The sequence below is a fragment of the Manduca sexta genome, chromosome 20 (assembly GCF_014839805.1).
Source record: "Manduca sexta isolate Smith_Timp_Sample1 chromosome 20, JHU_Msex_v1.0, whole genome shotgun sequence".
NCBI classification, from domain to species: Eukaryota; Metazoa; Arthropoda; class Insecta; order Lepidoptera; family Sphingidae; genus Manduca; species Manduca sexta.
The window spans coordinates 2,399,606-2,425,746 of record NC_051134.1 but is presented as its reverse complement, the minus strand read 5'-3'; the positions used below and the strand labels follow the sequence as shown (position 1 = coordinate 2,425,746).

Genomic DNA, 26,141 nt, shown 5'->3' with positions numbered 1-26,141 from the left:
AAGTATTGCCAAAACAGAGTTCAATAGCCTTAGTTATTGCGATTTCGAATTTCAAAAACAAAAATCAGACTTGCCATAATTTTTATTTGTCAACCTTATAGACGTTCGACTAAAAATAGTGTATGTAAACTATATAAAATTTCGGTTTATTCCGTGGTAGAAGGCGCCTCATTCGCAGGCTGGAGGCCGCCGGTATCAGTGATCTTGTCCGTCTGTCTGTCACTATTCCCGACTATAGTTTAAGTTCAAGGATTTCCTCACAGCTGTTTATAAGGTAAGATCAATTTAGACATGCTGTGAATATTTGTCAGTGAACTGTGTTGTAAATTGTGTATATTATAATAAAATAAGAACAAAATGTGCGTCGTTTACCAAATCATTTCCATCGAGTTCCGAGGTGTCCATTAAACCGGGATCTCTCACTTAAAAGTTTCGTAGAATTACATGTTCAAGTATTCTCGGCCGTAATTAGGCGGGATAACCTGATTTGAATTAAAATGTTCAATTCTATTTTGGATTTTCCGTGAGATACATTAAGCGCCATTATTCTAGTTTCATTTAGAGGAATTGTTTCTACATAAACATGTTGGGTAAATAATTTTGTGGTTAAGATACACACGTGTCGATAGCATCATTGAAACATACAAACACGGACCAGTGAAACTTTGCAGGTGAGGAGGCGCATTGAAAACCGCGAGCGCAGTGTGGGCGGGCGGCTGTTCCCGCACTTCAGTTAGAGACAGGCGTCGACGCCGCTCGCACGAATCTGACCGCCGCACAAGGTACTAAAACAAAAAGCTTATGCGCTTCATATAACATTAGCACTAATAAACGCTTTCACGTTTCTGTGGTGTTTTTTTTTCGACACTAATCACCTGGCGACCTCGACATCCACGACTAACTTCACGAACAAGGTGTACAGTTACAAAAATAAGTTCCTCATGACATCATAGCGCTGAAATAACGCGTCTGGACTCTGGATCGAGCGGACGGCAGAATGCTCTATATCATAAATTCATATTTCATTTTACATTATTTAATTATTATCATTAATAAGAGAATACATTCAAATTAATTGTGAGTAGATGTACATATAAACGGCATATATCCAGAGACAGATTCCGAAAATAACATCCATGAATTTATTCTTGTAGATCGCTGTCTGGATTATTTTCAACCTTGATGACGGTATTGTTAACCTTGTGCCTATATAAACATCTTTAAGAGTATACAAATATTTTCGATATTTACTCTCTCGCAATTCAATGGCTTCATAGATATTTTACATTACCAATAAATTCACTGATACCTTGACCTTTATGTTTAGAAGGGAGATGTCATGCTCATTAAACTAATTAACAAAGTAATTGATACTTCGAATTACATATTTCTATTATATTACGTTATAATTCAAATTTTTCTATAGAATATCAAGGTAGAAAAATTGTTTATATCGAGAACGTGTAATTCCGAAAATAAGTGTGCAAATATTTATTACGCAAGGAGTCAAGCACGAAAATAGACTGCACCTCTCAGCGTCCACAATTTCAACAGCATGGAGATAACGTAGTTTTGCTTACACCCACGCCGGAGAATTCTACAGAACAACAAAATTTATTATTATACAAAGAAACGCTCATTAATTCAAGAATAAAAATGAGTTATCAGCAAAATTTTCATAGAAGTATCAATGCTCGTTCTAAACCATTCGATGCGCTTAATATGTTACATCCGTTAATTCTGAAGAATAAATAATCATCCGCATTTCTCAAACTTACGTGCAAACAATTTTTCTAGGGCGCTCTAACATTAGAAAGAATTTTAATTACGATCGAATGTAGGTCGGAAGCAATAACATTATTGCCGCTCTACCACGTGTTTAGATTTAAATTAAAACAGAACATGCAGACATCTCTTCCGTGTCTAATTCGCGAATAAGCCCTGTGCACAGATAAAACTAAATCTGTTTAGACGAATAGTACTGTTTGTTTTACGATGGAATGCTCAGCAACGACACTAATGGCCAATTAATTAGTTAAATAACTTCCAAGACTAAAATTAAAGCAAACTTGAATGAAAGTGCGAGTGATTGTGAAGACAATACTCTGACATTTAAAATTAATTTTGTCAACTCATTACAAATGCAAATTCATAGGAGCATGATCATCTGAATATATTTAAAATAAAATCAAAATAATTATTTTATAGGTGACCACGGACTTCGGTATTTATCTGATTTAATGTATATTTAAGTCAATGATATAAGCTATAACGGCTTTTGTCTATTAGTATGAAAAGAAAATCATAAAACTCAGCTATAAATATTTTAATACATCTTTAATAATAACCAAATAAATTTACAGCCACATAAACCATTATAAAATCCCGAGACTCAAATACAATTCAAAGGTAATATTGAAAACTGATTCGTGCAAAGCTACCTGTCGTGCACATTATTCGGAAAAAATATGATCGTCGACGCTGGCTGGCTAATAAAATCGCTAACACGGGGCGCCGTCACCGACCCCGGGCGATGCTTCCGCCGGCGTAATAAAATTATCTCATGAGGAGGATAAAATTTGTCAACCTAATTTTTATATGTACGCTTCGTACTTTAGAGTAGACTAACGAATGTGTTTTATAATATAATTTGCGGTAACAAGCTGCATTCTACGTTTTCTTGAATTGCGACTTGAATTTTTCATGAAAAATGTTGTATGTATATATGTATGTGTCTAACTAGTGCACTTGTAGTATAGTTAATAAACGGCCTCGACATTGTAATCAGGTGACGATCATTTATGACGGGAGACTTTATTTAAATAGATGCAACCTATTTTTTATTATAATAAAGAGGCGAAGATTGAAAATGAAATATTAAATTGTATAAAATAATATAAACCTGTTGTTCTCATAAATAAGGACCAGAAAACTAAATAGAATCGAAATGTATACTTAACATACTATTTGAATACGCCCAAGGATCCAATGATAAAATCTACATTTTGTATACTTCTAACGGCTTCTGACAGATGTTTTAATACAACGAAATTGCATTATTTACGTAAGAATTTCATTGAAACATTTTATATGTCTAGGTCGTGTGCTAATATTTATAGAAATTAAAATGATAGTGACCATGGAATTTGAGAATAGCTTTATCCTGCATCTGCAATCCAGTTAAATATTGTAATTATTATTGTATACAAAACTAAATTATTTATCATCCTTGTTCTATTTATTTGTTAGACATATTCAACCAATTTTACTATGGAATCATTAAAGCTAAAAAAATACATATTACCAAATACTATTAAGTGCTGTTTCGAGTTCTTAAATATTCATTATGATATACATGGCCAACAGACATAATATAGAAGACCAGATACATATTTTTTTAAATATTTTTTCATCGCTATTCGGGGTCTCATACTATGGAACCAAGATCAGTGACACATATATGTATAAATCATAATATATGTATAAATAATGCTACTACAATGTTGTACTAAAGAATATATTAGTTTTATGGCCGACTGTTTGGCGCCTGCCCTCTTAGTAGATGACCAAATGACCAAATAATGGTTATGTTATTAACATAAACTTTATGACTGATGTTTCAGCGCTGAACGAACGACTACAAGATGGCCACCGGCCCGAAGATAGTGCACAAGCAGTTCAACTCGCCCATAGGGCTGTACTCCCAGCAGAACATCCAGGAGACCTTAAACAAACATCTTAAGAACCTCGACAATGGCACCGTCGGGTAAGTAGTATTGATAAATGATAATAATATAATAATATTAGCCCTGTATTATATACTGTCCCACTGCTGGGCACGGGGCTCCTCTACTACTGAGAGGGGTTAGGCCTTAGTCCATCACGCTGGCCTAGTGCGGATTGGTAGACTTCACACACCCTTGAAATTCCTGTACAGAACTTGTCAGGTATGCAGGTTTCCTCACGATGTTTTCCTTCACTGTTAAAGCAAGCGATAATTCACAAAGAATACGCACATAATATTTAGAAAAGTCAGAGATGTGTGCCTTTGAGTGTCGAACCTGCGTACATTCGTCTCAGCAGTCCGTTCCACAACCAACTAGGCTATCGCCGCTTCATAATCTAATAAATATAGTCTGATATAAAGCTCTTATAAATGAAATTGAAATATAATGTGAATTAACGTGAGACGTTGCAATTCTTGTAGGTTTGGAAATATATTGACCTGCTCCACTGTATTTAAACCATGTGTGCTGTCGATTCAGTCGATATTAAATACACGAGCTATCCCCACTATTGATCTATTGCTTTCAACATAACATTTACAATGTTTATAATTTTTATCTTCAGTTTTTCACGAATGATTAATAAGAAATTATATTTTAGGAATAATTGCTCTAATCCAATAGACAAATACTTAATTAATAATTATAGTACATTACATAGGCATTGAACCTTGAGAAGTATGCGAATAACATACTATTTTATTTTTATTTTTTGTATGAAGGATATAGAAGACGAAAAGAATTCTTCTACGCCGAGCCACGGTTACTTAAAATCCCTGTGTAACCCCCACGACTGTAGGAACAACCCCCTCGAGATTTATATTCTGAGTCTATCGTCTTGCGGCGTATATTTTCCTTATTTCATATATGTATAAAACAATTTATTTATGAAGAAGTGCTGTAACTTTTCCTAATAATTTTTATTTTGGGATTCCGTGTCATTTTTAGTACATATGTATGTAGAATTAAATAATAACTTAATGCAAGAAAACTTTTGTAGTAGAATATCGTTATAAAAACCTAATATTTTTTCTTGAATCACAAAATGTGTTTCATTATCAGCAGTAAAAACATAACAAACAAAAGTTTCTGTTGCGTGTTTATAATTTCAGAAAACTCTATTTTCGTTATATATTTGCACTTACATAATGAATGAAAATGATAAAAAAAGTTTTTACAACAATACGAAGAAATCTTTGGAACTAAACACTTCGATAAGTAAATTGAATAATATAATTTATTTTTTCTTTACATTCACGACTGAGAAGATTGCCGGCGTTTTTTTTTTTAAGAGTTAAATGTTGATACACATTACACACACAGAAGAAGATCTAAAATAAACAAAGAAAAATGACAAAAAAGTTTATTTTTAAACCTAATTATCATATTTATAAATAAGCCAGTTATTTAAGAATAAAGATTTTTTTTTAAAATCCACTAATTAGTCGTACTTACGATTGTGCAAAATATTTTTGTTGATAGATCTTAAAAGATCTGAATTCTGCATTGTGTTAACAAAGTATATTTAACCAACTCTACATTGGAGTGGAATTACAACAGCCAGAAAGGAAGCTTATATTTCACCAAATTAGGTAGGAAATATGATTTTTAAATTCTTAAATACCCACAGGTCTGTGGGGACTTCGTTCATTTTCATCGTGGACCAGATGTATGATTGCTGTCTTGTTGACAGATTAGGTCATAATTCAACTTGATATAAAAATTTGCGCCCAAATTAAGGAAACAGGCAAACTTTGAGGCATATTTAAAGTATGTTATAACTAAATAGGCCAGAGGGTTTACAAAATTAAGTGTACCTAGTAAGGTTTACTAAGCGCTGCTCGCGGCTTCGCCCGCATGAAATACATTTCCTGATACAAAACTCCTTAAATACTGTGGCTCTTCATAATGCCATCTTTATGGCATCAGCGCCATTTATTTAAAAAACCAGATTACAAATTCAAATATTTTCCATGGGAACTAATTACCAAGAAGAGAAAGCAAAAGTAACTATTCCACGCGTTCCTTAGATTGTTTCTATCTGATGATTTGGCGAACTTCTCACATTGTTGTACTGTAACCAATACACTCAGGTATTCTATATGGCAGGGGTGGCCAACTTGGTAAAACCCAAGATCTACTTTTCACTCATGATACTCTGCGCGATCTACCAAGCTACATACATCTTGAAATATTATATGAAACAACATTGTTCAGTACACAATTTATTATTATTTTGATTAAAAAATGATACAAAACGATGCGTGCAGCCGTTAGTAGTTAGGTATGTTGCGCGGTCTGTTCTACGTATTTATATTTTTGCCTTGCCACGATCGACTGGACTTGATGTCACGATCGACCAGTCGATCGCGATCGACCGGTTGGCCACCCCAGCTATATGGAATATATAACACATGCCACATGTTAACATACAGATCTTTAACCTCTATAATATAAAAATATATATTTATATTCAAAAATGATCATGAATATACAAGTAAAAAAAATTATATAATAACATAAATGTGGAAAACATTTTTTTCATTGCTCTACCTCACAAAATGTTCGTTGTACAACAGTAAAATTCCATGTGCATTCAACTGATTTATTTTATGTCAATCCAACGCATGGTCTACGCGACACACTATTCCAAGTATGGTACGGAAAAAAGTTGTATCAAATGTTAAATGAAAACTCAGAAAGTAGTAAAAAAATCATCTAATCCTACATTTACCGAGTGTATTGTGTGATAAAAAGTAGCATTTGACTTTCATATAACTCTGGAGTTTTCACTATTCTTTTACCAACTTTTATGTAAATCCATTTTGTAGTATAACCGTAGAATAGACCACATCGCAATGCTATTTATATTATAAGTATATATTGTATCTTCGGTATGCATTTTTATAATCACGGAGTGATAAAATAGCTCTGAAAATAACTTTGCAGCGACTATAGATTGTATATCTGCATCGTCTAACAAAACAGAATGCGTGCCAATGAACGCTTTCGATGATTCACTCACCCCATACGTACCGATGGATCATGCTTTGATACTATTTGTAGCAGTATCGACATGTATAATTTATTGTCGGAGCACTCAGGTTGAGGTGTTGCATATCAAAACAACATCTAAAGAAGCGTTCTTAGCTTTTGAAGAAGGATAAATACGTATTCAGTTAAGTAATGGGTGTTACTTGTTACATCGCGTCGGTTCAGAACATTTACTGATGTTACTATGTTTTAAAATAAGATTGTTATTAAGGCATCGTGGAGATGCTATCAAATTGTTTCCAACTCAAGTAACAATACACTAGAAAGAAACTGATAAAGCTGAGGTTGAAAGCGTCTTTTAAATAAAAAATAATTAAAAAAAAGATTCAAAACAAAATCAGTTCAGTCTTTATTCTATTTTTAAAATATAAACGCAAGTGCATTGTTGCGTAGATAAGTCATTCGAATACTTGTTTTTAGACGTAATAGGGCGTACCACCTGGGCGGCCAGCCAAACTGAAAGCATCCGAACGATGCAAAAACAAAGAAAGTGCATAATAGCCGACGTTTCTCTGTCCAGTTGAATGCACAGGTTGATATATTTCAGTGGAATGATATCATAAATGATTTGCATTCACATTATTTCTTGTATAATTGACTTGAATGTTTTATTATCTCTCTTATTACGATTTAATATATTACGTTAAAGTTTTTTGGAAATTAATGCAAGTTGTTGCAGTTGCAGTTTGACATGAATAAGTATATTTATGGTACTTATGTTATTAATGAATATATACTTTGTGAGCGGCAATAGCCTACTTGGGTGTGGAATGGACTGCCAAGACGAATGATCGCAGGTTCAAATCCCAAGGGCACACACCTCTGACTTTTCTAAAAAATCATGTGTGTATTCTTTATGAATTTATCGTTCGCTTTAACGGTGAAGGAAAACATCGTGAGGAAACTTGCACATCTGAGAAGTTCTCTATATGAATTTCGAAGGTGTGTGAAGTCTACCAATCCGCACTAGGCTAGGGTGGAGGACTAAGACCTAATATTATTATATACTTTTTGGTTTAAACTGTAAGAAAACATTGAGGATTAACCTTGGGGCTACGGGCAATATCTGTTCCTTGATAAATACAAATTGCATTACTAAATTTACGGATAAAAACATAGGCAGACTGCGAAATCGCCTCATTAGTTGCAGCCTGCTTGAACTGTGCATAGATTCTAGTTTTAATTCCCAGGTCGCGGCACCAACATTTTTATAACTTTTTTGATTCGAAAAGTACACCTGAGATTGCCAGTATTGGATTTTTTTAAGTAACCTAGCTTCCTACTGTTTATGCGCTCAAAAGATTATTATAGTTTAGATATTATGCTTTCCTCCACTTAGTAAATTAAGTTATTCAGTTTTCAATAGGTTTTAGTCAAATAAATCACCCTTTAAATAAAGTAGCGATCAATGAAGAGTGCTTCCAAAGATAAACGCTGTTGGGCCGATTTTGAATGCCGTTGACCGATCAATTATGGAGTGAGCCCTAACTAAAGGTTACTGACATTTACTGAAATGAAAATTTAGCGTCCGCGCCAATGCATTCCATATGCATGCAAACCATCAAACTGATTCCGCAATAAATTGGGGCAATATGTTATTCGTCTACATGACCAAGACTACTTAAATCTACTTAAGATGTGGGAGATAAAAGCGAAATGTAAATAGTTAAAACTAAATACTACAACAAGATTTTGTTATGATGCAATGTTTCAGATAGATGATTTGGACAAATGTCTTGGAGATAAGTGTCTATAAGGAGCGACGTATAAAAAGTTCTTATTCTTTATTAGCATTTTAATTATCTGGCGAGTAGCTATAGACACGAGTTAAACAAACATTACTTCTTATCGTTTTTTTTAATAAATACAAACAAAGAGTAAGTAATATAATAATTTGCAACGATCATTTTTGTGTGCCGGAAGTAAATATTTTCTTCTGACTATATTTTTACTTTTCATTGAAGAAATTCCTTTGTGCACACGCTTGAATCAATGAAGTTGTAAACTCACGTTTTTATATTGCTCGTGCAAGTAATAGACATACGCATAGATTATAAGAGAATATCTAAGTGCCGCCTTATAGCAAGAAATATGTAAAAGCATCGTGATAAACGAGCATATGGAGGTGCGAGGCAACCTCAGTTCAACCGCGAGCTACCGTCGCATAGCCGCGCGCGTGCGCATTATGAATGTATTAATACAAAAAAAATAATTTCGCGATTTATAATCATATATTTAAAAATAATTCAAATTTAATTCTACCCAATTTGATGACATTGATTTTTTAAAAACCGAATTCAATTTATTTAAACATAATATACTCGTACGTGACTCTTTTTATTTTGATAAACTTTGGATTCTTTAAGTCCAATTATTGCAACTTTTAATGTCATGAGTCAAATGAACTCGATGACATCATCACAAAAATAGCGATAAAACGCTTTGGTGAAAACAAAGCGAGACGAATCGGTTTTTGGCATAAAATCAGGCACACTCATCGTGATAATATCTATAAATACTCGTGTGATTTATATTCCACGGACGGTTAATTAATCTGTCTTAAAGTGTATCGCGTGTGTGGTAATTATGGCTTTGGTTGTCGAGACAAATGGGTGAGGAATATTCACATTATTACCTAATTACTTAATACGGTGCGAGTTTGTGTTTCAATGAAATAGCTTAAATATCAAAAAAGAATGAATTAGTATATATTATAGTAAATTCTGTGCAATAACAATAACTTAACACGAAGAATATACATAAATATTTTTCTTAAAGCAAATAGTAAATAGGTATTTTTCTTTAAATATTACAATTTTAACGCAAGATATCGTTAAAATACAACTTTATAGTTTTAACTTTAGATTACTAATTAGTTGTGTAAATTATTTTGCTACGCCAAAAAGTTAAAACTTACAATTTATGTGCTTATTAACTTAAACAGTATTTTCCTAACTTTTTCACGAAGTTGTTTCGCGAGGCTGTTTTATTAAATACCACTAATTGATGGCTTTATAATATACGTTCTTGTTGAAAAAGTCTTAAGTAAATTACTTTTAGTTATTGGGAATTTTTTTTTTTTTTACGTTAAATAATGGATATTATTTACTTGTATCTTATATAACATCTATATATATAGTTTTTAAACTCTATTATCAGTAGGTATCTGGCGCGGCAGGGTGTCCCTAATATGTGTCGCATCCAAAGAAATAAAGTATCGTAGCCTTTATAACCCAAAAAAAAAGCCATAACATAACCTACAGTGTTTATTTAATAACCAAAATCTATCAAATTAGTTCACTAAGATATCTAATGAACTGGATTAGACTTTTCATTCTTTAAAAACATAAAATTTTCCATCAGATTAACCAGTTACTATACAATCATTTTGATATGATAAAACAAGATCACCTTCCCAACTTCAACTGAGCTCAAGATTTTCGATATATTTGCGTAGCTGAGCTTATACTTAATATATCTGTGATAACTTGAATTATCTGACATTGGCATCGGTTTACCGATAAAGGTGCACTGGTGAATGTAAACCTGATTTCTTTACATGGTTGTCCCGGCCGGACAGGCTCAGTTATCAATATACGTTAAATTGGAACGTGTGTAGTTCGAATGTGATGCTATGAGAAAATGATAATTCCTGGATCTTTTAACTTATAATGATACCAGTAGTCAGTACTATAACTTTTGCGCACGCGCTTTGAGAAGGTTTCCTTCGTTCACTAAGCTGTCCTGGTGGACATTGACAGATTTCACATATTATCTTCTATATCTGTACTAATATTATAAAGTGGAAAAGTGTGAGTTTGTTTGTAGGTTTCTAGGGGCTAATCTCTACTAGACTAATTTTGAAAATACTTTCACTAAATAGAAAGCTATATTACTCCCGAGTGCTATAGGTTTTTATCCCAGGAAAATATTTAATCCGGAAAATTTTGTCACGCGTTTTTTATCAGAATGTTTCCCTTTATTTTGTCTCGTACCTATCAAGCCTTCTTTTAATGTTATTACTATATATGTAAAATTAATATGTTATGTTACAATACTCATGAAATGATTAATACAGCGTACTGACTACATTAATTATAATTTAACTTTGTACAAACTGATGTATAAAGTAATTCTTTTAAATACTCTTTATCGTGTGTAACATTACTACTGAAATAAATAAAATATTCTTGAGGGAAAGCAATGGGAAGAAAACTCCCGCAAGAAAGATCACATATGCGCTAAAACGACGACGCGAAGGTCACCGGATTTAACTAAATGATAAAGTTAATGCCGCAGCAAATGGAAGATGTTAAAGGACACCTACACCTAAGAGGTTGAAAAAGGCTAGTGAATATACGATATGAAATAATTATACGTAAATTAACCCAGTAAAATTATGATTTTGACTTTACATATTCAAAATTATACTTTTTATTTACTAATTCTCCTGAAACATGGAAAGAATTTTTTCGCGCTTTAATTCTTCATTGGTATTAATGTGCCACTCAGAATGAATGATGTATGAATCTCACGCAAAAGAATCGCCTTATACAGGCTATTACTAAAAGCATCCTTTATTTTCCGCGAAATTCGATCTCCCGTTTATGAAGATTATTACGTATCATATGAAATTCTCTGTCTACTGTTCCTAATTCACTGTTAATTAATTTTACTTTCATTGTAATTAATTTTAAATTCTCTTCCACTGAGAAACCATAAAAAATGATTTAAAGGCTTGTACTGCGTTTACTCTAATTACCTAAAAACTTTCAACATAACAGAGTTAGTAAAGGGAAAATAAAATTATTGAAAAATTATTTTAAAAAGCAAACTCTGCAAATAAATTAGCGTAATAAAAATACTTTCACTCTAATGGGCACTTCACATCGTCTCCTTTATAGTCTGCGGAAATACTCAGCGGTACATTACAATATTGTAGATTATGACTGGCAGTATTACCTTCTTTTTGACATTATTTCTAACTCTTTCAGATTCACTTCTTATAAATATGACACAATTCTTTTATATTATTTTTACTTACTAGTATTGTATTATAGTTTATTAATGAGATGAAATCAATAAAGTGACAAAGATAAAAAAAAAAATGGAATTCATCATGTTAATATTTAGTTGATTTAATATTGATATATTTTAGAATACACTCAAGTACAAATATTTTTTACGACAAAGGGTTATTACTTTACTGTGAAATATATCAAAATTATTTATAAATAAAGCTTGGATTGTGGTTTACAAAGCAAAATTGAAAAATCTTAAAATACAAACAATTCTAAGAAAAATCTTTTATCTTTTTTGAACTCGTATTTTGTAAAGCGGTATATATATGTACTTGTAAAAGATAGACGATAGGTTAAATTCAACATAGTTTCTTATTACGATATTTTATACTAAAAGAGTTGGCAGTTCTTCAAAGGATTTTTAATCCCTCCTTATCTTCTAGTAATTTATTGTAAGCACGTACGTAAGAAAAATTGGCTGTAAAGCAAAGAATAAACAATGTGAAAAGACACTTGGCCCGCACCGTTTATGTAGGAGTATTCATTTTTTGTTTAATGTATACTGTCTAGGAATTTTCTTTTCTAACGTGTAAACACAATTACGATCGATACACACAACACGATCAAATACAGAAACATTATTTCTAAAACAATTGTTTACCTTTTTCCATTGTTGGGGACATAAACAAACCAATATCGGCTGATACATCACTCAGTATAATACTGTTAGTGTTTTCTTGATTCAGTAGCATCTATTGTCAGACGCCTCAGTCTCAATGTTGAGTGGTAAATCGGTAAACCTAACCTCATAATCAATAGTAAAAAATCGAATACAGAATATATATAAAAAGTATTTGCCTACCCCTTTGGGAGTAATGGTTTGACGATACACATCTTTCTACTTACCTCCTAATAGAACATTCAAATAACGCCTGCCAGCACGTACCAGCGGCTTTGCGCTTCACGATGAGACTCACTCGGGTCGGCATAAATGTCACAAAAGTAACTATTTTTATAAGTGACATATATTTGTTTTACATTACATTCGTCGTTGTGGCAAAACAAATTTGTAAGCATATATTTGAGGAACCTGATCATACGATAAATGCAGTAGCATACTCAGGACTTATTAGGGCTTCGTTCGTTCAGACTTTCAAAACCACTCAACAGGCGATTACAATAAAAACATGCGTTACGGATACTTTGTAGATCTACCGAGATCTTAAAATATCTGCTGTAATTATATCAACAATGTTTTATGATTTATTCTTTGTTTTCATCTGCAGTGTATCCTGTAGTTTATGTTATTTATTTTTAAAATAAAACAATTTAGTTCGTTCGTTGTTATTAAACACAACGTTTATTTATCAACATCAGCAATCATACATTGTGAATTTATAGATGAGTGTGTAAAATATGATGTAGTCATAAACGCCAATACGTCAATTATATGTAGATTATTCGTACTAGGACACGGCAGTTATTACCATTTGCTTACTTGCATCATGGTGTCAGAGCAGAAACATAAAGTTTACAACGTCCACGTCATTCCAACATTAAAACGCAAGATATAAATATGAACTAAAAATTGTCACGTGTCGTTTCTTTCTTGCATGATTCATTCATTTTGGCACAATCTTAATCTTTTATTTACAAGCTTTCTCATGTTTTGGCTGCGGTAGCCATGGTAGGATCTGAATGTACTTGCATTGCTGACTGCCGTGTATAGATAATGCCAGCAGCGACATCTATCTGATGAACTTCTAATGGAATTATTTTTATTGATAGCAATAATACTATTAAAGATAACAATAACACTGAATTAAGTCTCTACAGTTTATATTTGTATACGCTGCCGTTAGAAAAGGCAGGCAAAAAGTGTCCTTAACTTAATTAATTCTGAAATCTACATAATTAACACAATGGCATCATGCAATTTGAAATATAAATAAACACATAAAGGTTACACAAGAATAGAAAACGGTACAAACACAATCAGAAACTCTTGTTCACGCTGTGTCACGACTCACGTCACCTAGTTTTTGTATCAGTTTCCCATACAATTCCCATTTGCGAGAAATGTGTTTTTACACCCACGTGACGTCAATGTTAATTGATTTACTGCAAATCGAAGAAAGTCGGGACAATGGATTCGACTCCGTGATAATGACAAAACCTAAAAGAATAACTTTGCAGTCGATTTGGAAATAGATAAAAATGTGTTATGTTTTTGGCATAATGTTTTTATAAACATAAATAAAAAAAATATTTACAATCATTTATTAAGGTTTTGTCAATAAAAAAGGCACCAGAAAGATAGGTATCCTGAGTCGAAATTTTGTTTATAAGTATATCTCGGTTTATAAAAATGTAACCACAATAATTCAAATTACACAGGAGTATTTCTAGAAATTCATTACAATGCAAGCCAGTCTACACTTAATGACAATTATTATTGTAATCCCATTCGAACATGTTTAATACAAATCCAATATCAACTCGGTAATGAGCAGTCACAAACAATAATACGCTAACATCATTCCTATTAAGCCGATAATGACATAATATTGAATCGTTCTATATCTATCAACATATATAAAATTTAGGAGTCTGTATTCAAAACATTTATATTCACGTTCCAATTAAATGTAATATAAAACTAAAATTAAATGTAATGTAATGTAATATAAAAAGTAACTCTGATTGTATCAAGATCCAAACACCAATTTTCTGAGTTTATTGGTTTGATTGCATCATCACTGTAGCTGCAAAGTCTTAATGCGACCTTTATACGATATGTCGAACTCTATTTTTATCTAGAAAAAAACATTACCTATGAAAGCTATCTACATACATATCTTTAAAAACAAGTGTATATTTTCACGCACGTAGAGTCGCGGCCAAAATCTAGCTTGTAAAACAATTGTTTGATAAATCACTTTTCTTGACTGAACAGCTGTTCACGATCACTGCGTATTTTACTGTCAACTATAAAACATTCGTCATTGTGACGGCCATTAATTAAAAATATTATTTTTACGTCGGAGTTTAATTATACTTGAGACGGGAGAGATAATTAGACGCGCACTTTTTGGTTCGTCTCTGTAAATTAGATTTTAATCTGATAATTAAACCTTTTAGGCTATATCACAATTACTATTACCGTGTCTGATCTGATAGTTTCTGATCGCTTATAGGTAATATTACTTACATCCATTTACTTTGTTTTGCAAAAAACAAAAATAATTCACAGATAGAATCGTAATTATATATTTTATTAAAGTTAAAATGTTTGTTACAGAATTGATTTCAACAATCCTTCTACGGATAAACCAGCGAACCTCGCCAACTCAGCCGTTTTGCGTATGCTCGAAGAAGAAGAACGCAACCGCAAAGGTTTGCCCAGTAAGCACATTATAATCTTTTAATAAAAAATATTAATCGTAAGGATACAAGCGTGGAAAAGAAGAAAAAATATAAAGGCCCGATGAAAAAGATAAAAAATGTGACTTAATTCTTCAGCAAGGCGTGACACAATGACTCGCAGACCTTTAATTTGAAACTCGATACTACCCCCGCGTTTGTCATTACGTTAGCATTTAATAAAGGATTTTAGCGTACCTATTTATAAAGGAACAGTAAGTTTTTCTTTTCTAATTTATACTTTACTGTATTGGCATGTTTAAACGAACCAGGTAACAATTTTGGTCTTATATCCTTAAGTAGGCCTCGTGATTTGGGACCCGTACAAAGTTGTACATCAACATAATGTGTAAGGGTTACCTGAAAACTTGTATCCAGAGCATAATTTTTGTTAATATTTTTGTATTGCTTGCTAACGCTATTTAACTTATACCTGCTTTGCCAGAATTAGACCCCACTCAAATCCAAGCAATACTGGACACGATGGTCCGCGCTAACCATCGGTTTGACTCCATCTGGCCCCCGGACAAGGCGAAGATGAAACCTGCACGTAGTTGGGACGGCCAGCTAAACCGCAATGAGCAAATTTATTCTGAGTTCTTGAAGGCTACGAAAGGTACAAGAGCAAGTGGCCTGGTAGAATAGACGTAGCTTTACATGTTAGTTCATACATGCGAACCATCTATATGTATGTAAAAATCCATAAGCTTAGCCGCTGGGCTGGCTATACACGCTTCGAGACGGGTTCAATAGGTTTATTTGGCGTGTCATTATTAGATCTCACCTTTAGATCCATTGTTATTTTCTGCATCAGTTTCTCTGAATAGAAAGAGAACACATTGTATCGAGTTATGTTCACACAGCAACTAATTTCTCAGTAGTTTACTTTAAAAAACACTAAACTAATATTTTAAAACATTTGAAAACCAAAAATAGTTTCAGTAAATTCTTTAAACGTTTCACTTAACAAATAAGAACATCGATATATATCATAATATTCTCGTTTTTTTTTTTTTAATTAGATCTCTAAGCATTGCTTATATCTATGTCGCGTCGCCTTTTCGCGCCCCAGGATATGCAGCGTAAGTTTCAACAAACAAATTCACTAGACGATACGATAAACACACTTGAATCGGTAAATAGTAATGAAAGTGAAAATTCATCTCAGCAGAAATTAAATGAAGAAACTATTTCGAGTAAGGTTTAATGGCCGTGTTTAACCTTCCCTTTGTCTTTTGTCATTCACAAACTAATGCCGTTGACGGAAACGTTCATTAGCAGAAGGTATTTGGCAAAGATTGGTACTGAACATGTGGCTTTACTTGCTTCTACTGCTCGTAGTACACAGCCGTCAGCGAAGGAATACATACGAACGAAATGCCTGAAACGGTGTTTGTTGGTAAAGTGACTGAATTATTTTCTGTGTCGAAAGTGTTTAGTGTTTTGTGTTACTTCATTTGTATTATATTAGAATATTAGTGAACCACCGATCGTTAATACATTTGCACAAATTCCAACCACTAATCTAATTTACAAGGTTCATAAATCAAATCAGTTAATTTGGAAAGTTAAATATTCACGTTTATTAAGTGTAGTTAATCGATTGTTTGTATCAATAATTTAATTTGAAAATTGTTGGCTTTGTGCTAGTACCGCGTTATAAAATATTTCCATATTACAAGCCAAATAGGAAACTTGTTATATTCACATAATACTGGCAATATTATTAAATTTTTTACGTAACAAAATAAATTGTTTCTATTTTTTCAAAGAATCGTTGTACACAGACGTAATGTAGAGCGTCCCAATAGTTGTGTAAATAGTATTAGTATGTACATATATTTTGATAGGTATTATAGAATGATATAAATGTAGATACTCATACGTGTGAGGTAAGAGCTTGTTTCTGTTGAATCTAGTGTAGAGAGAGTTAAATCCTATTTTCAAAAGTGTTACTCGGCGAAATGGAATGGCCGGTTGTAAAAGCAGTTTTAGAAACAACATTATTTTCTTTAAACACAGAAACCTGAGAACATAAATTGTACACCAAAACAGATTTGTGGATGTTTTCAAATGGCAACCTTGATTCGCTTAAAAATAAAATCAAGTTTTGTTGACGTCATTCCGTATAACTATTTCAACGTGTGTTCTCCCTCGGGTCAGTGTTGCATGAATCAATGTTTATTTTCGCTTCAGGTGATGAAAATACTAAAACGACAAATGAGTATCATATGAGTTTTCCTCAGGTGTGCACTATTTTCGGTTGTATTACGTAGTGATTACTCATCGAAAATATGTTGTCCATTGAATATGACATTGAGATCGTTATAGAAAAATGTTACATGCCGTTGTCGCCAGTCGGTAAACACAACAATACATACAATAATAAAATTCTTTCACTTTCTTATGTATACGAGTGACGGTATTTATTTCAATTGATTGTGTAAAAATAAAATGTCTTGAAAGATAGTGCATCAGCATGATACACGGATAACAAGTGAGAAATAATAACACGTTATACAAATTGCACACGAAAAAACTAAAAATACTGACTTATCAATTATTCTATGTTTATGCTAAGTATGAACATATTTAATTCACATCTTGACACTTGTTTCAACACTGTACAGATTTTCGAACAAACTCCACGTCTTTTGACGAACTTGGCCTTTAGCATATTTCCCCCTTGATATTTTGCATGTATAACATGTATCGGCTGTAGACGACGTCCTGCTTTTCGAGCCGTTTGTGATTTATGTTCATCTCACGGCCCAATGGATTAGGTAATTGCGGCCATGTCCCATAATCCCTCCGCTCTCAGACGCTACAGTCAGGCATTTATTTTCTTAATGGTGCATCACTACGTTATTATTAAGTTAACATCATCTATTATTTAATACGTTAGTGACTTCTTCATTCAATTCTAATATCAAATTTATCACATTAATATTATAATCGTAAAATTTTCAACCTTAAATTATACACGACATACGTACCAGAAGACACAATGTCATTCGTTTTCCGCTAGGGCTTTGCCTTTCACAATGACAATACATATTCAATTCGTATGTGCGACGCGACATTTAACAACGCCGACATTGCATCCTGGAACTCCTTTTCTCCTGCTAATAAAGTAACGCTACGTTTATTACGTCTACGGAACTATGTACTTTTATAATATTTCTTCTGTTACTGCACTTTTAGTTGAGACTCGGAATGTAATTATGCATGCCTCGTTTTGAAAAATGATATACACCTAAATCTTACTCGTATGCAAGTTCTCAACAGGTGAAATAAATTTCTCTGTCGGAATTTCGTTATGAATTACGACTGTATTGTGCAGGTTCGCTGATGAAAATGGTTCCGTGTTCCATTTGCAGCAACCATAAATTATTATTAGGAAGCACCTACACAAAAAGTCTAAGGTCGAAAGCTTGTGGTGTCCACTTTTGATCCAACGTGTGTGCGCAAGAGAGAGAGAGAGAAGGGGAATGATGTCCTAAAAATGTGCGGTCTCAAAATATAATATGCGGTAGATATTCGCGCTCAGGTGCACGAGCCAAGTAGTCAAACGTTGTCCTGACCGGCTAGCGGCTGGCTCGACTTGTTTTACATCCAGACAGATCGAATTAATCGTGAGTTCATCCGCTCTTCAACGCTTCAACTAAACTTATTCGATGTGTGTAAACGTGTTTTAATAATTTGCATCTCTGCGGGAATTAACGGGTTGACAAAATAATTCTAAATTTGATCGTTCATATAAGCTTTCATTGCCAGGTTGATCATTTGGCTACGTTCTACAATGGCTCATGATTGAATCATTAGAGGATTCAATGCTATTCACAAATGAATTTATCCTCTTACACATTTTTGTTGAAGATTGCAAAATATTTTGCTAGTGGCAAATGGCGTCCTTAAACATTGTACGTAAATAACTACGTATCTAATAACAAATACCACAAATGTTTTAGCTTCAAATGTTCTAACGTGTTGAATTTGTGAAACGTTAATAATAATAAAACGTTAATAAAATTAAGTAAGTTTTGTTTTGTGTGTAGAATGTTTTGAGTTAAAAGGATATTGCTAATAGAAGCTAAGCCTATTATTTTCAGTAAAATAAACACAATAAACTCCAACAAAGGTATGTCAGGTGAAGGATTTTCTTTAACTCGCTTTTTTTAGGATAGAATTTTAAAAGAATTTAGCTTTTGCTTGTCTCCACTCGCATCGAAGACTTTTCCCGAATAAAATCTTCTTGGATCGGGATAAAAAGTACACCTTATGATTACTCGATGACTTTGTCTACCTGAATGCCGAATTTCCTCATCGATTCTGCAGTTAATGTGTTTATCGTTAACGAGCATCCATACAGGCTTTTACATCATAATGTAATAGGATTGTGATATAGAGTTGTTTAAACCGCGCAAAAATATTGTATTAAAAATCGTTATCCCGTGGATTAATCGTATTTAATAGAAATAAGTCAACGTCGAAGCCCGAGCGCAGACCGCGGCGCACTTTTCCGCCCTCGGTGGATACGTAATCAAATTAATTTGTCCTATAATATACAATTCACTTTTTTTCAATATAATAATATTTGAACGCGATTAATTAACTATTTATACGATGAGCTCAGATTAGTCTTATACTTTTGACGTATCGTATCGTTATTTATGCTTGTCGTAGTCTCAAACGCTCAAAAAACATTCGAAACTCTAACTTTGAAAAACCTAAATCGAACAGTTCGACAAATACATATACTTAAACAATTTTACACCGAAAATGATATTACTAAGAAAAACACATCTGATGCAACAAGACATCGCGATGTATTTCGCGGGTTCGTGTCTACGTGGGTTGAATGGCACGGATATTCTAGAATACCGCGTCTTATATCTTTACATTCCACCTATTCGTGTCTACAAGATAATGTTAACGTCGCTGAGAAATCTCTTATTTTTTCGATGGTCTGGCGCAAATCCAACAGTATGGTGGGCCTGGCGTACTAATTTAAAGAGAGATGTGTCATAATAAGTGTTTCAACGTGTTGAATAAAGAGCAACAGCTTTGTATCACCGTGACGATGGAAATTGTATTCTATGATCAAAACAGTTTTAGATTATTTTTAAAACTCTAGGCACAATTTTGACACCAACGGTAAATTCAGCAGATTTCACTGTACTAAATGTTATGCATTTCAACGTGTCTCATAATGTATATATTATACATGAATTGTTCAAAACGTTGATTCTAATTAAATTTATTTGTCTAATGCTCGGTTTTATGCAGCAAGAACACTTAGGTATATATAATTTCAAGCTGTGCACAGTCATTGTGCAGAAATTAACTTCGTCATTGAAGTCACATCTGTTTTAATGGCTCTGACAAATTGCACGAAATAACATGCATTACTCTGCACACTGCGTATAAATTACTAGAAAAAACTTTAAACAATACTACATTGTTTCAGGTCAGAAGAAAGTAGTGTGGCCACCCGTGCCAGAAACTAACGGATATCACCAACCACAGAAGGTAGAGACCTTGATATTTTACGTCCTTGACTGATAAATATAAACTTGTATGTATATAGCGGGTTGGGTTTAGTAGCAAATTACACCACAGCTGCACATAGCATACGCTTAAGGTGGCAGGCAAACAAATAATTGCATGCGTTATAAAGCCATTTATCAAGCACAATGTAATAAAACCGAATAACTAATAGCAACAGAAGACAAAGATACGTGCCAACCTTGATTAGGCACTAATATTTATTTTTGACACGCGTTATTTTCATCCACAGTTAATAAATTCGGCAAGTCGTTTGTAACACTATTGAAGGTCATTATTTCGGGAAACAAACCAGTTAAAATGTTATTACATTGTGTTAATAGAGGGGTCATTGGTTATTGCGTTATTAAATGAAATCACATGCTTATTTTCTTAAAAATAACACTTTAAAATAAATTATTGGAACCGTAGATGTACAATAAAAAGTGTAAGTTTCGAACAAAATAAATATATATGAAGTAATTTTAATTTTACACGCCCTAATGCCAGTACTTCTACTCTAAGAGAGTTCGTCGCTGCGGCAACATCACAGATTCAGAAATATACTCACAGACGTCATATTCGTACTGAGTTACAAAAAGAACAACTAAAGCAGAAAAATTATACCTACTGGAATTTTTGGTGGAAATATTCGTTATTCATTAATAATTTTATGTGATTTTATTTATTAACGTTATATTAAATTGACCCTGTATATAAGGGGTATATAATACCTATTATAAGCTATATTATAAATCCCAGCAGAGTCCCGCGTACCACAACATCGCGCAGCACTCCCCATCCGCACAACCCCAATACCAAGCGCCTCCAGCCCAGCCCCAGGCTCCGTACCAACCCCAATACCAGGCTCCTCAGCCTCAGGCACCCCAATACCAAGTCCCTCAATACCAAGCTCCCCAATCAGAGCCGGCACACAGTGAAGGCCGAAGACAGGAACCCACTGGGTTGAGTAAGCTGATCCCAGTGGGACCGGGCGCGGCCCCCGCACCTCACGCGCCGTACCGCCAGGGCCCGCCGTCTCCGGGCTTAGTGCCGCAGCCCTTCCGCCCGCAGCCGAACCGTTGGGCCCCAGTACCAGCCCCTCTCTCTCCCCAGGTATCTGGAGGGCATCCGGAAAAGAGCCGTAGTTTTAGTTACACTCACACTTGCACGTTTTTACATTTTATTAACACTTCGAGACACGGCAGAGGTAAGTACGTTGTACTCACTAGGTTTTCCGATCTACATAAACATAACACATTAAAGGGATGATTCTGGATGCGACTATTGATGATGAAATAACAAGAGTAAGACTTACGGATATTTCAGAAGCAGCTGTTTTCTACTAGGTAACATTTAATGAACTAATGGACTCTTAACCCAACACCAATAACTATGTGTGTCAATACTGTACCTATTAAAAAAAGTATGCTGGAATGGTTGTTAATAAAAACCAAGACCAAAATTAATACATCTTATAGTACCATTTTTGTAATAATAAAAGTCTCGTATACCTGTATTTTGCAGTTTCATACCTAAAGCGAGTGTTACTGACAGGCTCCCGGATCGCAGCCGACTTACCCGCAGCAGCTGTCGCCGCAGCCCCAATATTCGCCCCAGTACTCGCCGCTGTCGGAGCCCGCGTACCAATCGCAACAGAAGCCGTACGAGCCCCCGCCGGCGACCATCACTCTTCGCCAACAGCCGCCCATTCACCAGAGACCATCTCCGGTGTTCCCTAGTCAGCCCGCTGCAGCATCGTTCAAAGGTAATTTGGTTAAATCATATTTATAAAACCCACCATCTTTCCATTAGTAAATCTTACCGCACATAGTTATAAAGTAGTACAAACTGATAAAATAGTTGTGAATGCATGTTTAATTTGTTATAGATAATTTTGATAATGATTATTTGTGGTGTAGAGAATTTAATCTTATTGAATTTGAGGTGCATTGTGTAAAATTAATAAAAAAAAAAGTAAAATACTTTATTTATCACGTAGGCGAACAAAGTTGCACTTATGATACGTCAAAACAAAGCATAAGAATAATTATTATTATTTCTAAACAACTATTAATGTTACTTATACATAAAGTTATGGACATTTTAAATTAGGGACAAAATTTATAATAAAAACAAGGTACAAACCGGAGTAACCAGCTCGGGCCGGCAAGTAGGGGGAAAGAGAAGGATAACGCGTCGCGATCCTCACCGACGAGGACATGGTGCCTTCTAGTTAGACTAAGCCCGTAAAACCTAAAAAATCATGAGTTAATACTTTATTATACGATTACACAGTAGACTTGTGATAATCCTTTAAACCAAATTTATCGCGTCTTACGAATGATAAAAGCTGTCGAATTCGATCTACTGATGTTGAATGTTAAATTCAGTAAAAATAAATATCACAGAGTTCGTAACAAACAGGTGGGACTGTTTATTTGACTTGTTGGCAATATCAAAGCGCATAAAATTCTTTGAAGACGCGTTCACACGTAGCTTCACATACGAAGCGTCTACGTTACTATTGTTTACAAAATTGCTTTTTTATATACCGCTGTCGCTTTAGAAAGTTACTTACGAGACGTTATTCCTTTAATACATCTGCGGCGGGTCGTTTGATGGCTTTACGTCGCTCGGAAGTAATTTATAAAACCACAAAGATACTTTGAGGCAATATAAAAGTGTCATCGGAAATTAAATGTTGGTACGCTTTGTATTAGGTATATGCACATTTAACGGTGTATGCACATTTATTTATTATATGTTTACGTACCGACATATATTTTACAAAACTTATGGGGTGAAGCGTTAGATTATGGAGGGTATTGAAAATTACAAAAAAATCGCACCTAAGTGATAGTGTGACTTAACTTAAAAGCTTTAAATCTTCACTGTTTTCTGGCATTTTCATCAGATTTATTTTTATTGCGGGGTTTCCTACGTGAATCAGGAATATTGAAATTACACTTAAAAGTGAAATAAAGGCAATTAAAACAAAATGCCACGTTCAACAGGAGGCGTCAACATGCGTGGCGATCAGAAGTGGCCCCCTCAGTCCGTAAAGGAGGCAGTTGCTGCGGAAAACGAAGCCAGAATACAGCTGGCTAGAGGCCCTGCTTGCAGACCGCGCAAGGTACATCTACCAACAATATCATCCACAAAAATCATTTGCGTTAACATTAAATAAACATGTTTAATATTATACATAAAATTAAACCCGGTGTGTGCAGCCTATCGAGTTGCCAGTGCGACAACTGACCTGCATTAATAACACTGCATGCTGTACATAAAACATTTTGAAATACTGATCATGTAAATATATAAAAGATAATTTATACTATAAACGTAATGGTGAATCAACAACGTCACTGCGTATTATTTTCCAGTCACATAAATAAAGATTTAAAAAAAGAATAATCTAAAAAATTTCAAAATATTAAAATAAACTTCATTATCTTTCTTCATATTCATGTTATCTTTTAAGTTATTTATTTTCTCCATTTATAGGTATATTATGAAGTTAATTATTTAAAATTAAGGACGATCAATTCTTAGTTCATATTGGCATATTTTACGTTGAAAAGGCGGCAACGACACAAATTAAAACACAACCGAATAATGACTACAACGACTGCATCGATTATTTATAAGTCATACTAAAGCAATCAAATACACTAAAGTAAATATATCAATAATCGTTTTAGAAACCGACTCAGGTGACAAAATACGAGATTTTGTCTTGCCGTTTTGTCAATCCTCCAAATCACATTAAAACACATAAGGTGTTAATTTTGGAGCATGTGAAAATAAAGTTGTCTGTTTTAGCTGCGCCAGTATACGCTGGCCGAATTAATTGCCATGAACGAGGCGTAGGCGTGGCACGGTCAGTAAAGGCCACTTTTACAGGATTGTAAGTGTCGCCCTTTGGCTAAAGTAACAGTTGTCTGTTTGGACAAATCTATTCTAACATTTCGGCACTTGGTGACGGGGAATCACAATAAATAGTGCAGTAGTCATGATCACCTAACACAAACTTTGTCTTCGAGTTTTTAGCCGTGTCTGTTGGCGAGAAATATTTATAAAAATTTATTTTTTATACCAGTGAATGACACTTGCTTTTTAAAATATAGTTCCGTATACCTGACACGTCTGAAAACGATAAAATTCATACTAAGTCAAGAGTTTAGGCTTTCCAATAATTTTATGGTAATAGATTCCGGCCACGCACTAACGGCAAAACTTCAGCATTTCAGACACTGATGTCACGTAATCGACTAAAAAAGCATACAGAATAACGGTATTCATTTTGATGCTAATTTTCAGATGTGTGAGGTAAATGCATGGTAGTTACTTTCGACAAATTGTAGAATAGAAAATAACTTAACTTAAACTTTTCGATGTCAGTAATTCATACACAAATTGAACATTTCTTACCGTACACAGTAATATGTAGAGTAAATGTTAATGTATTCTGAACTCTATGTTGCAGGTAAAGAAGGACTATTCTTCCTTCTTCGCGAAGCACGCTCTGAGCCACAACTACCCTGGCTACCGCGCGCCCCCCGGCACGCAACACTATGAAGAACTCTCAGGCCGATCCTCATACTAAACTAGAACCTTTAGTGTACTAACATGCCTTGCACCGGGACATTCACACAAAAAGAACATAGCACATAGCGCGTGAATGATCTCTATCACAAACCATCAAACTGTATTATTTTTGTTGATGTTAATGATATGTATCGTTAATGCTAACAAGGGTAATTAATTTATCATCTCATGAAATCCTCTCATTTGTCTCTAACAGACCCCGGTATAACCCGGATGTGCAAGTACTTGTGTAGACTTTAAACGTTAAAGTCTTGGGGCATGTACGAGATCGGTATTCTTCATAAATGTAGAATTAATTAATTTATTTTTAACCATTAATTAGCATGTAAGTAAATATTAAATCATAAAAATAACAAAAAATTTAATTGTCATATAATATTTTTACGAACTGTTGTCATCCTAACGTGAAATGAATATCGATAATTTATTATAAATATATTTTCATTTACTATCGACACAATATATGTGCGGCTTTTACATGCGAATAAAGCGACGAGGCTTTTTAATAATTATAAAATGTATATACTGTTTAAGTTTATCTCAAAGGAATGTAACTATTCTGAATAATTATTAGAAAGGGACCTCGAAATGGTATTAAACAATCAAGTGTGGAAATTGTGTAAGAAATAAATTTATGAACAATTATAATTAATTAGCGCTTCTGCCAAAGTTAACATTAGCTGTTTGTAACAAATTG

At 33.8% G+C, this 26,141-nt stretch overlaps 1 protein-coding gene across 15 annotated transcripts; it reads left to right on the top strand.

Moving 5' to 3' along the window:
• The first annotated feature begins 150 nt into the window (after positions 1–150).
• Positions 151–26,059, top strand: LOC115446228 (pollen-specific leucine-rich repeat extensin-like protein 3). Of its 15 annotated transcripts, none has more exons than XM_037440567.1 (10): positions 151–274; positions 672–782; positions 3,624–3,766; positions 15,162–15,265; positions 20,754–20,815; positions 21,596–21,670; positions 21,734–21,946; positions 22,388–22,598; positions 23,848–23,966; positions 25,323–26,059. In XM_037440567.1, the coding sequence occupies exons 3-10, from the start codon at positions 3,645–3,647 to the stop codon at positions 25,440–25,442; spliced, it is 1,026 nt and encodes a 341-aa protein (XP_037296464.1). In that variant the 5' UTR covers positions 151–274; positions 672–782; positions 3,624–3,644; the 3' UTR covers positions 25,443–26,059. The 15 variants fall into 15 exon arrangements, with proteins under 15 accessions (XP_037296464.1, XP_030028711.1, XP_030028726.1 ...); XM_030172851.2 differs by having other exon boundaries at positions 21,593–21,670; XM_030172866.2 differs by adding an exon at positions 24,659–24,716 and having other exon boundaries at positions 21,593–21,946; positions 25,323–25,455.
• Positions 26,060–26,141: the final 82 nt, after the last annotated feature.